We start from the raw sequence: 15,232 nt of genomic DNA on the forward strand, positions 1-15,232 counted from the left end.
ACAGAAACTTCAAGCCTGGGCTCTTTCTGTGCAAATTAAGTTAAACGAAAGCAAAACTAAGGGCTCTCTGCAGTTTAATAGAAGAGGGGGGCCTAAGCTGGATCATCTTCCATCTTTTATTTCTCAGCCATCAGGGACATCCTTACAAACTGAATTCTCCTCTAGAATCTTAGGGAGCATTTAGAGAGCATATTCATTCCCTAGTTTGTTTGGTTTTTTTAGCATCCACATGCTTAGAAAAGTCAGGTCCTGCTTTCAACAGCAGCATTTTTCTGTCCTCGTTCAATCAATTATTCTCTCTCGTCTAGACTACTGTAATTCTATCTACCTTAGCCTAACCAAGAACAGCTTGCATAGACTTCAACTGATCCAAAATACTGCAGCTAGGCTGATTTTTAGCAAGGGTAAATTTGAGCATGTGTCACCTTCTCCTTGATAAACTACACTGGCTTTCAATATTCCCCAGAATACATTTCAAATGTGCTTGTCACCTTTAAAATCTTATTCGGCATCTGTCCCCTACTAATTCCTGTATCTTGGAGCTCCAAAAATATGGACTGGTTAGAACTATGCAAAAACTTAAATTATCTCTGAAAGGCATAGTTTCTACTGGTAAACTGGGGAAGTCTCTTTTCTTTAAATTAACTGAGCTATGAAGCACAGTTACTTACCGTAACAGGTGTTATCCAGGGACAGCAGGCAGATATTCTTGACTGATGGGTAACAGCACCAACGGAGCCCTGGTACGGACAATTTTAGAGTGATTGCACTCTAAGAACTTGGAAAGTTCTAGCAGGCCGCACCGCGCACGCGCGAGTGCCTTCCCGCCCGACAGAGGCGCGCGGTCCCCAGTTAGGATAAGCCAGCTAAGAAGCCAACCCGGGGAGGTAGGTGGGACGCAAGAATATCTGCCTGCTGTCCCTGGATAACACCTGTTACGGTAAGTAACTGTGCTTTATCCCAGGACAAGCAGGCAGCATATTCTTGACTGATGGGTGACCTCCAAGCTAACAAAAAGAGGGATGGAGGGAAGGTTGGCCATTAGGAAAACAAATTTTGCAAAACAGATTGGCCGAAGTGTCCATCCCGTCTGGAGAATGCATCCAGACAATAGTGAGATGTAAAAGTGTGAACTGAGGACCATGTAGCAGCCTTGCAGATTTCCTCAATAGGCGTGGAACGGAGGAAAGCCACAGATGCTGCCATAGCTCTAACTCTATGGGCCGTGACAGAACCTTCCAGTGTCAGTCCGGACTGAGCATAACAAAATGAAATGCACGCTGCAAGCCAATTTGACAACGTACATTTAGTAACAGGACGTCCTAATTTATTCGGATCAAAGGACAGAAAGAGTTGGGGAGATGATCTGTGGGGCTTAGTACGCTCTAAATAGTAAGCTAGAGCCCGCTTACAGTCCAAAGTATGCAGAGCCTGTTCTCCAGAATGCGAGTGAGGTTTCGGAAAGAAGACAGGCAGAACAATAGATTGGTTGAGATGGAATTCAGAGACAACCTTAGGGAGAAACTTTGGATGTGTACGCAGAACCACCTTGTCATGATGGAAGACTGTAAAAGGTGGATCCGCAACTAGTGCATGTAGCTCTCTGACCCTCCTGGCAGAGGTAAGAGCAATAAGGAAAAGTACCTTCCAAGTGAGAAACTTGAAAGAAGCGGTAGCCAAAGGTTCAAATGGAGGCTTTATTAAGGCGGAAAGAACTACATTGAGATCCCAGATAACAGGAGGGGCTTTAAGAGGTGGTTTCATATTGAAAAGACCCCGCATGAATCTGGACACCAAGGGATGAGCTGAGAGGAGTTTTCCATGGACTGGCTCATGAAAAGCAGCAATAGCACTGAGGTGGACTCTGATGGAAGTAGACTTGAGGCCAGAGTCAGACAAAGAAAGAAGATAGTCCAACAACGTCTCCACTGCGAGGGAAGCGGGATCAAAATAATGAAGAAGACACCAGGAAGAAAATCGAGTCCACTTCTGAAGGTAACATTGCAGAGTGGCCGGTTTCCTGGATGCGTCCAGAATGGAGCGAACGGGCTGAGACAAAAGAGTATCAGTCGAAGTCAGCCCGAGAGATACCAAGCTGTCAGGTGCAGAGACTGGAGGTTGGGATGTAGAAGGGTCTCCTGATGTTGTGTAAGCAGAGAAGGAAACAGTGGAAGAAGAAAGGGTTCCCTGGAACTGAGTTGAAGTAGAAGGGAGAACCAATGTTGCCTGGGCCACAGCGGAGCAATCAGAATCATGGTGGCTCGTTCCCTCTTGAGCTTGAACAAGGTTCTTAACATGAGAGGCAGAGGAGGGAAAGCGTACAGGAACAGATTGGACCAATCGAGGAGAAATGCATCCGCTGCCAGACGGTGAGGAGAGTAGAGTCTGGAGCAGAATAGGGGCAGCTGGTGATTGTGAGGAGCTGCAAAGAGGTCTATCTGAGGAGTGCCCCACTGAGCGAAGATGGACTGCAGAGTTAAAGGATCGAGTGTCCACTCGTGAGGCTGGAGAATTCTGCTGAGCTTGTCCGCCAAGGAATTCTGTTCTCCCTGAATGTAGATAGCTTTCAGGAATAGATGGTGATCTGTGGCCCAAGCCCAAATCTTCTGGGCTTCTTGGCACAAGAGGCGAGAGCCTGTCCCACCCTGCTTGTTGATGTAGTACATCACAACTTGATTGTCTGTGCACAGCAGGAGGACTTGAGGAAAGAGAAGATGCTGGAAGGCCTTGAGGGCATAAAACATTGCTCTGAGTTCCAGGAAATTGATGTGATGCTTCATTTCCTGAGCTGTCCAAAGTCCTTGAGTTTGGAACTCGTTCAAATGAGCTCCCCAGGCATAAGGGGAGGCGTCGGTGGTGATGACAAGTTGATGAGGAGGTAGATGGAACAGAAGACCTCTGGAGAGATTTGAGGATATCAACCACCATTGTAGAAACTGACGAAGAGATGATGTTACAGATATGTGACGTGAGCAAGGATCCATCGCTTGGGACCACTGGGTAGCTAGGGTCCATTGAGGAGTGCGCAGGTGAAGATGTGCAAGTGGTGTGACATGAACTGTGGAGGCCATGTGACCCAAGAGTATCATCATTTGCTTGACAGAGATGGAACGTTGTGGAAGCACCTGCTGACATAGAGATTGAAGCGTTTGAAGACGGTTGGACGGCAGGAACGCTCTCATGAGGACTGTGTCCAAGACTGCTCCAATGAATTGAAGTCTCTGAGTGGGGATGAGATGAGATTTGGGTAGATTGATCTCGAACCCCAGCAAACGTAGAAATAGGATGGTCTGGTTGGTGGCCTGGAGTACTGTCTGAGATGAATTGGCCTTTATCAACCAATCGTCCAGGTAAGGAAACACCTGAAGGTGGTGGGAACATAGAAAAGCAGCCACCACAATCAGACATTTGGTAAACACTCTTGGAGAGGAGGCAAGACCGAAGGGTAGCACCTTGTACTGGTAATGACAACGATTGATCATGAAGCGTAGGTACTGTCTGGAGGCCAGATTGATCGGTATGTGAGTGTATGCTTCTTTGAGATCGAGGGAACATAGCCAGTCGCCTTGATTGAGAAGAGGGTAAAGAGTGGCTAAAGAGAGCATTCTGAATTTCTCTTTGACCAAGCATTTGTTGAGATCGCGAAGATCTAGGATGGGTCTGAGATCTCCTGTTTTTTTGGGAACTAGAAAATAACGGGAGTAGAATCCCTGCCCCTTTTGATCTAGAGGAACTTCCTCTATGGCGTTCAGAAGGAGGAGGGATTGAACCTCCTGAAGAAGGAGTGAAACCTGAGGAGTGTTCAAAGCAGACTCTCTTGGCAGACTTTGGGCAGGAAGTGTCTAAAAGTTGAGAGAGTAGCCGTGGCGGATGATGTTGAGGACCCACTGATCCGAGGTGATGGTTTCCCAACGGCTTATGAAAAGAGTAAGGCGTCCTCCTATGGGCTGCGGAAGGTGGGCAGCAGGATGGAGGCTGGCTATGTCCTGGAGAACCAAGTCAAAAGGGTTGAGTGGATTTTTGTGAAGGGGGAGGCTTCACCTGTTGTTGCTGCTGTGCTGGTCTAGCAGCTTGCCTCTGTTGTTGCCTCTGACGCCTGGGTTGTTGCGGGGCCTGTGGTAAAGGACGAGCCACAAATCTACGCTGGTAGGCCGACTGCTGGCGAAAAGGCCTGGTAGGCGGGGTTTTCTTTTTCGTTTTAAGGAGAGTGTCCCACCGAGTCTCATGAGCTGAGAGCTTTTGGGTAGTGGAGTCCATGGATTCTCCAAACAGCTCATCCCCCAAGCAAGGTGCATTGGCCAGGCGATCTTGGTGATTGACTTCGAGTTCTGAAACTCTAAGCCAGGCCAGTCGCTGCATGGCCACTGACATAGCCGTGGCCCTAGAGGTCAGCTCAAAGGTATCATAAATTGATCTGACCATGAACTTACGAAGTTGTAAGAGCGATGAAGAAGTTTGGTGAAAGGCAGACCTTTTACGGTCAGGAAGGTATTTCTCAAAAGTTGACAAAGTTTGAATGAGATGCTTAAGGTAGAACGAAAAATGGAAAGCATAGTTCCCAGATCTATTAGCTAGCATCGCATTCTGATACAATCTCTTGCCAAACTTATCCATGGCCTTACCTTCTCTGCCAGGAGGGACAGAGGCGTACACACTAGCCCCCGTGGATTTCTTTAAAGTAGATTCCACTAGTAAAGACTCATGGGGGAGTTGCGGTTTGTCAAAGCCAGGAATAGGTATGACCTTATATAAGGAGTCCAGTTTGCGAGGAGCTCCTGGAATGGTCAAAGGTGTCTCTAGATTTTTATAGAAAGTCTCTCGCAAAATATCATGGAGAGGCAATTTTAAGAATTCCCTTGGAGGCTGGTCAAAGTCCAATGCATCGAGAAATGCCTTGGATTTTTTTGATTCAGCCTCCAAGGGAATAGAGAGAGAGTCGCACATCTCTTTAAGAAAAGAGGTGAAAGAAGTTGCATCAGGTTTGGAGGACGGATCTAAACCAGAAGGATCCTCGTCCCCTGACGAACACTCTCCCTCAGAGAGGAAAGGCTCCTCTGAATCACCCCACAGATCAGGGTCCCTCACTTGAAAGCTATGGTCCCGTGACTCCGGTGTGGAGGGTTCTAGGTGTCGAGTTTTGTGAGTCGACTTACCAGACCTCTGAGAAACGGTACCGGGAGATGTTATCGGGTGTGCCGGTGCCGAAGTTTGCACCGCCTGGTGTAAAGACCTCGGTTCCAGCACTAAAATTGGCATGGACACCGAGGAAGCTGTATGTACCGGTACCGACAAAGTGGATACCGATAAAAGAGGCTGCTCCACTGCCGGTACCGGTAGCTCAGACCGGACTGGGACTGGAAGGCTCGGTGTCAGAAGAGCAGGCAGGAGCTGCTGCAATTGCTCTTTGAGCTGTACTTGCAGGACGGCGGCAATTCGCTCGTCCAGCGAAGGCACCGGTACCGCTTTTTTCTTCTGCGGTACCTTTGGTGCCGCTCTACACTCCGAAGAGGAACCCGAGGTCGAAGGGCTAACCTCGAGGTCGGCAGGATTGGGCTCGCTGCCACTGAGACCGGAGGGCGCTCCAGCGGGGAAGGCTTCTTAGCTGGCTTACCTGAGGGATGCGACACCGGCGCGGTATCGCGCGGTGTCGAAGAGGTAGGTGCCGACTGCGTCGGGGCCGAAGTTGGGGTCAGTGCCGCCGAATCTGACATCTCGGTACCAAACAACAACCGCTGTTGAATCTGGCGGTTTTTTAGAGTTTTCTTTTTCAGAGTGGCACAGCTGGTGCAGGTGGACGCCCGATGGTCAGGACCGAGGCAATGTAAGCACCAGTTGTGCGGGTCGGTAAGAGAAATGGGCCTCGCGCACCGCTGGCACTTCTTAAAACCGGGTTGGAGGGGGCATGAACGTAAAAACGGCTTCTGCCAAATCGAAGGCCGAGGCCTCGATGGTGGCAGCAGGCCCCATCGGGGCGAACCCGAAAATATGAGAAAAAAAGAAAGGAAAATTCTTCTCTTTTTTTTTTTTTTTTTAAAAAGAAATAAGAAAAAAAGGGATAAAATACCGAAAAGGTTTACGCGAGCGGGAAGGCGTTTGAGAAAAAATTTCAACAGCCGTTGAAAGTGCGTCTTCTTAGCTCTGCAGAAACTAAGAAACTGGGGACCGCGCGCCTCTGTCGGGCGGGAAGGCACTCGCGCGTGCGCGGTGCGGCCTGCTAGAACTTTCCAAGTTCTTAGAGTGCAATCACTCTAAAATTGTCCATACCGGGGCTCCGTCGGTGCCGTCACCCATCAGTCAAGAATATGCTGCCTGCTTGTCCTGGGATAAAATAATATCCCTTTGTACTTGAGAGAATTAGGCTCTCTCTCTGAAAGGCATAGGGCTCCTTTTACGAAGGCGCCTTAGAGCCTTAATGTGCGGAATAGCACGTGCTAAATTGCCCCCCGCGCTATCCACTACCGCCTCCTCTTGAGCAGGAAGTAGTTTTTCGGCTAGCGCACACTAATTCGGTGCTAAAAACGCTAGCGCACCTTCATAATAGGAGCCCATAGTTTCTACTGGTAAACTGGAGAAGTCTCTTTTCTTTAAATTAACTGAGTTATGGAATAATATCCTTTTGTACTTGAGAGAATTAGGCTCTCTCTCTCTCTCTCTGAAAGGCATAGTTTCTGCTGGTAAACTGGGGAAGTCTCTTTTCTTTAAATTAACTGGGTTATGGAATAATATCGCTTTGTACTTGAGAGAATTAGGATCTCTTCAAATCTTCCGTAAACATTTAAAAACTTTGTTATTCACCAAACTGTAAATTTTTCCTCTTTACTGTCTCTTCCCTAACATTTCTTACTGTAAACCAAGTCGAGCTTTATTTTTATAAGGATGATATGGTCTATAAATTCAGAGGTCCTTTTACTAAGACGCACTAGCGAACCTTAGTAAAAGGTCCCTTTAAGCTTTAATTTAGTTTAGATGGCAGGAAAAATGAAAACTTTTAAGGTGGTATTGTCGTCTATGGGTGAAGACAAAAAAGGTATCTGTTTTGAGTATTTGATAGACAGTAAAAATAATAGCTGGTAAGCTTACAGAAATTGTAGCTAGATTGAAGCACAGAGAAAGTTTATAAAAATACCCCTAAGTGTGGACCAAATGACATCACTGAACAAAAAAATATGAATTCAATTCAAGGAAAAAAGAATTCTGTCCTCACTTCTGCTCCTCATTTCTGTTTTCCCATTCCATTTCAGCTTATCCCTCTCATCTGATCCTGACCTACTTCCATTATAGTGCTTACACTTCTTCAGCTAAGGCAAAAATCAAGAGCATTTCTTTGACAGCAGTTCAGTAAAAGCATTGGTCGCTGCACCATTACTAGTGGTCAATTTATATCTAAGCTATCAATCAGACTGTAGAATACTTATAGCCAGCTTCAGAAAACATTAATAAACAATGCAACACTACTACTAACTTGCTTCATAGCCCTAGAGCAGTGTCCCGCAAACTTTCTTGAGCCACAGCACACTAAAGGTAGTGGCCATGGCTCAAAGCATCAGGAAGTGTGCAGATATTGCAGTGAGGGCATCACACGCAAGCAGGACATCTTCATGTCAATGTCTGCGTGTGTGTGAAGGCCCTCTAGACGGGCCATGAGACGCCAGTGGGGGGTGCCAGAAGAGAAGAGGGCCAGAGAGAAGGATAGGTGCTGGTACCCACTGCCTACAGGACATGCCTCTCGCCATGAGAGGCACATCCTGTAGGCAGTCAGCTTAAGCATTTCCTCCTCCCCAGTGTACCGTGGCACACCTGAAATCTCAGGAGGCACACTAGTGTGCCTTGGCACACAGTTTGAGATACACTGCCCTAGAGGTTTCTGATTACTTTAAGCCTTCATTCTAAAAGCTTCATTTTAAAACCAATAGGAGGAAAAAAAAATTTTCACTCAAAGAATAGTTAAGCTCTGGTACACATTGCCAGAGGATGTGGTAAGAGCAGATAGCAGAGCTGGTTTTAAGAAAGGTTTGGACAAGTTCCAGGAGAAAAAGTCTATAGTCTATTATTGAGAAAGACATGGGGAAAAACATAGTAACATAGTAGATGACGGCAGATAAAGACCTAAATGGTCCATCTAGTCTGCCCAACCTGATTCAATCTAAAAATCTGTTGGGTTTTTTCCTTCTTATTATCTATTTCTGGGCAAGAATTCAAAGGTCTTCCCGGTTCTAGCCACTGCTTGCCCTATATTGGTAGCATGGAATATTGCTACACCTTGGGTTTTAGTCAGGTACTTGTGACCTGGATTAGCCACCATGAGAACAGGCTACAGGGCTTGATGGACCATTGGTCTGACCCAGTAAGGCATTTATATACTGTAAGTGGATACAGCTAACCAGTGTATATAAAAATTGATTTAAATAAAGCGCAAATTTTTTTTTTAATCAGATTTTTTTGAAGAAAAGTCTAGTTTCATTATAGTCCAAAAGTTATTTGTCATAAAATAATAAAGATTAGTTTTTAATTATGTAGCATGAGGCTTTATATTCATGCAATGTTTACATTTTTTGAGGGGGGGGGGAATAATATCCACAATGATCCTGTTGTACATGCTTATATCACAGAAGGAAATGTTTTTCTTGCAGAAACAACTGATACCTCACAAAATGCACATACAGCAGAATACTTAAAGTATGTAGCAACAAAAGCCATAATAAAATGTGAACCAAAATTCAAATGTCTAGTACATAGTTTAGTCACAGACAATACTGCAAATATCCAAGAGGAGAAGAAATTTAGAAGAACACAGAGAGAATACCAAGCTAATAACATATGGTTACTGTGCTCAAATTGCTGTACCTCCTAGCCAAAGACTTCAGTGTCCCAGAAACGAAATCTATGTCTAAATTCAAGAAAGCATGGGACAGACACATGGCATCTCTTAAGGAGAGGAGGAGATAGTGGATGCTACAAAAGGGGAGACTGGATGGGCCATTTCGCCTTTATCTGCTGTCATGTTTCTAGAAATAGCCTAACGTCATTGAATTTTCTAAATATTTATTTAACAATCATTTTGCTGCAGCAGCTCTGAAAAGAATGGGTGGAACCAAGCTAGCACTCCCACAAATGGACTGTTTTGAGCAGTATATCAATAACTGGCCAATTCTGATGACATTTGGTTGTAGGAAGAACAGTGCGGCACAGTGGTTAAAGCTACAGACTTGGCACCCTGAAGTTGTGGGTTCAAACACATGCTGCTCTTGTGACCCTAAACAAGTCACTTAATCCCCCCTTTGCCCCAGGTACATTAGACAGAATGTGAGCCCTACGGGACAGACAGAACAATTTACATGAATTTATTCAGGTACGCAAGTATTTTTCCCTGAGCTCCCCTGGAAGAGCAGTATAGAAAGTTTAATAAATAAATAATATTAAGATTATACCAGTAAAGAATTAATCTGTACAAAACCATGATTTAAATCAAGTCTTTCCAACTAGTGATTTTTCATAAATCAATTCAATTTAAATCAAATCCACCCTGTAGCTAACCAAATCAAGAGCCAAGAATCTGTATGTAAAGTCCACTTAGTAAAGTGCAAATGAAAATTTCTGGGTACCACTAGTAAACTACTGGGTAGTCATTACATCCAGTGAACAGAAATCCGCTGTTTTTCCAGCATACTGTTTAAAAATTGGGAAGTGTAAAAACAAATATTTCTAACAATGAAAGTGAGTTGTGTATTTATTCCAGGGCATTTCTATGCAGAAGGCCACAATCTTAAAAAAGGATACAATAAGAATGGCACCAACAGGGATAAATGCCCCATTCTGCAGCCTCACAGTAAAGCTGCTGCATGAACATGTTACAACATTCATCATCACAGTATTACATCATCCTCCATTTAATCTTATAAAATGTGTTTAAGTAAAGGTTTATACTAATTGTTAGGAGAACTGTGTGCTTTATATTTTGATGTTATTTACTACCTAATCAATTTTTTTGCATTTAATGAAATGTCAAATACAAATTTAAACTGCCCCATTTTCCTTGCAAAGTGAATGATACAATCAAATCAATACCCACTCACCTCCAGTTCATTTAAGCGCTGAATTCGAGGGGTAAACTGAAAACCTTTGACTTCACAGGCAAATGGAGGTTGCCAGTCCTGGAAAGCACGAAAGTAAAAGTCAATAATATCCATTATTTAAGTCACAGTTCAATCTTTCAAAGCCAACACAACCCTCATTTTGGTTCCAGATAATAACCTATCATAAAAAGTTTTTAAAGTTAAAAAAAAAAAAAAAAAAAGACACCAGGCTTCCATTTTTCAAAAATATGCATCAAAGCCTTGTTTGAGCACTCATTGTGGCAAATGGCACTCTTCTTTTGGGAAAGACACCTCAAACAGACAAATGAAATATCCAGTAAAGAGATTATCAAACACTACACACAGGGCTCCTTTTACTAAGCTGCGTTAGGGTATTAACGCATGGAATAACACGCGCTACAATGCATTAAGCTGGCGTTAGTTCTAGCCACGTAGCGCTGGGTTAGCACACGCCAATCTGCTGCGGGCGCTAAAAACGCTAGCGCACCTTAGTAAAAGGAGGCCTCAATCTACTGAATGGAGCAATCATTAAAATCCTGCTGTTAAACCCAGATTAGAAATCAACTGGTACAGCTGGTAAGTATTTTTTAATTATAGCCATCAACTCCTTCAGTCAGTTTAAAAGAATGTTGTGTTGCAGGAAAATGCATCCCACTACTGATATGGTATTACCAAAACTCAGCCAAGTTGACCCATCAGAAATATAACATGGGGCTGTCAGTGCTTTGTGACAGGTAACTAGATTATAGTAAATTACTGAACACATTCATTAATTTTTTGATCACTTTTGTTAATTCTGTTCATGCGACATCTAGATAAAAACATTTTCTCTAAATTAGTTCTTATATTACAAAACAAATATTCTGTCTTTGGAGCTATGATAAAACATCATTCAACAAAATGAAATCCTTGGTTACCTGGATAACCAAATACGAAAATCAAATACATTTGCCTTCATTGACATCTGTTAGGTAACTTCCCCAAAAGTAACAAAAAAGTGATTACCCTGTCAAATCAGAAATAATTACATAAAAACAACAATTTTCCAATTAAAAGCAAGTAGGGAAAATATTTGGAACAAAGCTAATGGAATTCTTAACTCATCTGCATGTGCCTGTGATAAGAGGAGAAAGGAGCAATTCTCTAATCACAATTTATCAATGTGTCTCAACCTTTTTAACTAATGTCTTTCCCTTAAAATTATTTGAAGAGCCAACTATGCAAAAATTAGAAAAAAAATTTTTCAACGTTTTTTTAAATGTTGAGGGCTAATTAAATACTACAGAGCTTCTGCCACTGAAGGCAAAAGTTAAAATTAATCTCAAACTGGATCATTGCTATATCTAAGATATCAATACCTCAAAAAAGGGATATTTTGAAACATAATTGTGATTGATTACTCAATTATCAAAACTGTCAAACAAAATATTGAAAAACATCTTTTGAATGAAAAACATCTTTTGAATAAAAAACATAAGAGTGGTCTTTGGAATACACCAAGCTGGTGCCCTGAAATTTATATACAAACCAACGAAAATTAAAATAGCATATATAGCTACAAAAAATAAATAGCATATACTGTATAGCTACAAAAAAAAAAAGGTAAGGTTTTAATACTTGAAAAAAAATATCACCAGAATTCAATTCTCTTGTCAACAACTGAACATAAGAACATAAGCAGTGCCTCCGCCGGGTCAGACCATAGGTCCATCCTGCCCAGCAGTCCGCTCCCGCGGCGGCCCAACAGGTCACGACCTGTCTGAATCACCAGAAGGGGCCCCCTTGCCACCTTGGTTCCTCATTGAAGTCCTATCTTCCCATCAAAGTCCTAGCCCTCCGGTCTTGCACATGCACGACCTGGTTGGCTCTCTATACTTATTACCTGGTTAGCTTCTATACATGTGTTACATCCCAGCACCTCTCTCAGTATCCCACGATCCCTTTATCCCTCAGGAATCCGTCCAATCCCTGTTTGAATCCCTGTACCGTACTCTGCCTGATCACTTCCTCCGGTAGCGCATTCCAAGTGTCCACGACCCTTTGGGTGAAGAAAAACTTCCTTGCATTTGTTTTGAACCTATCTCCCTTCAGTTTCTCCGAATGTCCCCTCGTACCTGTTGTCCCCCTCAGTCTGAAGAATCTGTCCCTATCCACCCTCTCCATGCCCCTCATGATCTCCTATTTTTATTTTTAAACTGTAACATAGCAGAGGATGGCAAATAAAACCAAGATGGCTATCTTGTCTACCCAATAAGAAGGTTAAGGTTGTAACTAATATTCCATGTAGGCAGGGTAGGCTCCACTTTGAAGCCAGGCCCAACCAGTCAACAGGAAAAAAAGAACTGGATGCAATGTCAACATTTGCACTACCTTGTACCCAATCCATCTTAACCTCAGACCCCACCCAAAAAAACTGTTCTGGCTACACTGCATGTGCATTATCCTCCCCATACTTTGGTTTAGGTTTATCACCAAAGGTTTAAACCAAATTAAGGGCCTCTTTTACAAAGCAGCAAATGCACCAAAGAAAGCCCACAGAACTGAAGGGGCTTCTTAACAAAAGCAACTCTCTAGAAAACACAGATCCTCCATATGTATGCACAGCTCCCAGAAAAATTCACATCTGTCATAATTGATATGGAGGGGGGGAAAATCAAACAAACATCATTAGGTGGGCACAGAAACTAAGCTTGCATCATCTTTCATTTTTGGAAATTAGTTATTACTCCTAGTGGTATCCATTTACAAATGTTCTTGGAGGGGAAGAGAGAGAGAGAGACAGACACTAAATTGCACTACCAAAAACAAACTACCATAATGTCTTTATCTGAAAATACAATAAGCAACAACAAGCAGATACCTTTGTTCTGACAGCTCTGAGAAAAACAAGTGAGTAAATTAATGTATTCAAACTGAAAAGCTAAACATGATACACTCAGGTGTAAAGCATCCTAGCCTAATAAAGGCCTTTCTGCAGGGGAAAGGTAAGCCCAGAGAGGTAGTAGTCACTGGAGGTACAAATCTTGGCACACCCAAAATTCACAAGTCAGTCAGGTCCCACAAGACAACGAATAATTTAGCTCTGTGCCCTTGCAGCAAAAACACAATCTGCTAAACAACGCCTGAAAGCAGCAAGAAAAGCTAGATAGACTAAGTGCTTCAGTGTTTCAGTCTACACTAGTGCACAAATTTCGAAAATTATCTGCAGCAACTGGAAAGTTTACCCAGATCCTAAACTAAGCCTCGTTATTCGGCGCACAAACCTGCACGAAAAGCGCCACACATACAACCACTTATTTATTATAAACAGGCCTCTATTCATCCCATGCAACTGAGCCTGTAGCTAGCAAACTGTCACCGCATTGACACAAGCTGGCAGCAAACTCGCTTCTCTCTCGGGAATTACGGCCGGTACCTTTTTCACTCGATTTCCTAATTAGGACTGAAATTCCACGGATGAAGAGAACAGCTACTCAAATAAATTACTAGCAAAAAAAAAAAAAAAAGTCTGTTCAAAAAGCACCATTACTTGAAATCCCCTTCTTTAGATCCGATTTTCACTTTCTAAGAAGTTGTTACAACTCTGACTAGCCGAAACAACTCAATCAGCAGATATCAAATCGCTTTAGAAATTGGAATCGATTTGTAGAAACGCACGTGACCACAGCATAATATTATGATTAAAAATGATCCCCTGAAATAGTAAAACAAAACAATACAAGAAAAAAAAAAAGATCTAAAGCCAAAAGAGAAAGTAAGAGAACAGAACGAATTCAGGTTTTGGAAAACTAGATGGCACCGCTGATTTAAGTCTAAGTCTTAGACCGGACTAAAAATAAGGTGTACGCATTTTTCACCTCCTACTTTCTTTACCCTTCTCCATCTCTCTTAACCCCACCCAAGTACCATACTAGGCCCTTTGTACTGCTCTTTTTTCACTCTCATCTCTTCCCACCTCCTCTCCTTCCGATCCAAATCTCATCCTTTTCGACCTTTGTGCGATCTACCATTCCCCCCCCCCCCCCGACCGCAACTGCCATCCTTTTAGCACTCGCACAAACCCACTCCTCCGTCTAATACCGCCCCCCTCAACTCTTAACACTGTACCTTGGGGGGCCGGATCTTGCAGATTCCCGTTTTCTCGGCTATGGGGCGGATCCGCCCGATGAATCCCAGCGGATCGGAGAACTCTTCCCAGGTGGGCTCGAAGACCGGGCACTCGGGAGGCGGCACGAACTCCATGTAAGCGGACATATTGGGAGACCTCGGGAGGAGGGGGGGCGGGGGCAGCACAGAAAAGACGACGCCGAGAGAGGCTGTCAGCCCAACGCTAGCCCCCGCACCACCTGACCACACATCCAACAGGGGATGGGGGGGAGAGAGAGAGACAAGCTTCCTCTACCACCAGGACCCGCCACGCCTCTTCTCAGAGTCCTTCCACCCTAGGGGCATCTTCTTCACCTTCGGTCAGACGCAGATCTGCTGCTCCTCTCCCCCCCTCCCCTGCAGGTTCAGAAGATCGTGAACTGGAAGTTTCTAAGCGGCTCCGAAGGTCCCAGCAGCGATTCTATATGGCGAAAAGAAACGGTCGGCTATAGTCCTCGTTCTAGCTTCGGGCTCTCCCGACACGTCGGTCACCGGACGTAGCCTTAGCGACCGCGGCGGCTAAGGTTGTCGTTTCAGTCGCAGCCGAAACTATTTTAGGTTTGTCCACCTTGCTTCGGGCTCTGTCTCCAGGTTCTCACCGGAAGTACACAACGGCGACGCGGAATCCTTCCGCTTGCCTCCGACGTAGCTTACCGCGTTTGGCTCCGCCCCTGGCCGCCGTAGCACTGGGGTGGGGGGCGTGGCCGCACCGTCCTGGGCCCAGTTGTTAACGGGTGGAGCAGACGGTACGGCTGCGACGAAGCTGGATGAGTGTTTTTGGTTTGGCGTAAATTTGAAAGGTTTCCTGCCCATAATACGGATAAATGAAGAAGCTCAGAGCTCAAGCTTTTTACTACTGTGGCTACCTTGTTGGTCCAATTGAGTGCCTCAACTGAAGCAGGCCCATACATTTGGTTGATGGTTATTCCGGTGCAATTCGGTGTTCAAATAGCCCCGGCTGCATGTGGGTCAGTTCAGTCTCTTGCGGCCTT

At 44.3% G+C, this 15,232-nt stretch overlaps 1 protein-coding gene across 1 annotated transcript in view; it reads right to left on the reverse strand.

The window, feature by feature from the left end:
* The window catches only part of KDM5A (lysine demethylase 5A), a 374,123-nt gene extending 359,248 nt beyond the window's left edge, over window positions 1-14,875 (reverse strand). Inside the window, 2 exon segments of the mRNA XM_033952792.1 lie at window positions 10,074-10,151; window positions 14,202-14,875. Coding sequence (XP_033808683.1) covers window positions 10,074-10,151; window positions 14,202-14,348 — 225 coding nt within the window. The 5' untranslated portion in view covers window positions 14,349-14,875.
* Window positions 14,876-15,232: the final 357 nt, after the last annotated feature.

This window comes from Geotrypetes seraphini, chromosome 7, assembly GCF_902459505.1.
Source record: "Geotrypetes seraphini chromosome 7, aGeoSer1.1, whole genome shotgun sequence".
Taxonomy (NCBI): Eukaryota; Metazoa; Chordata; class Amphibia; order Gymnophiona; family Dermophiidae; genus Geotrypetes; species Geotrypetes seraphini.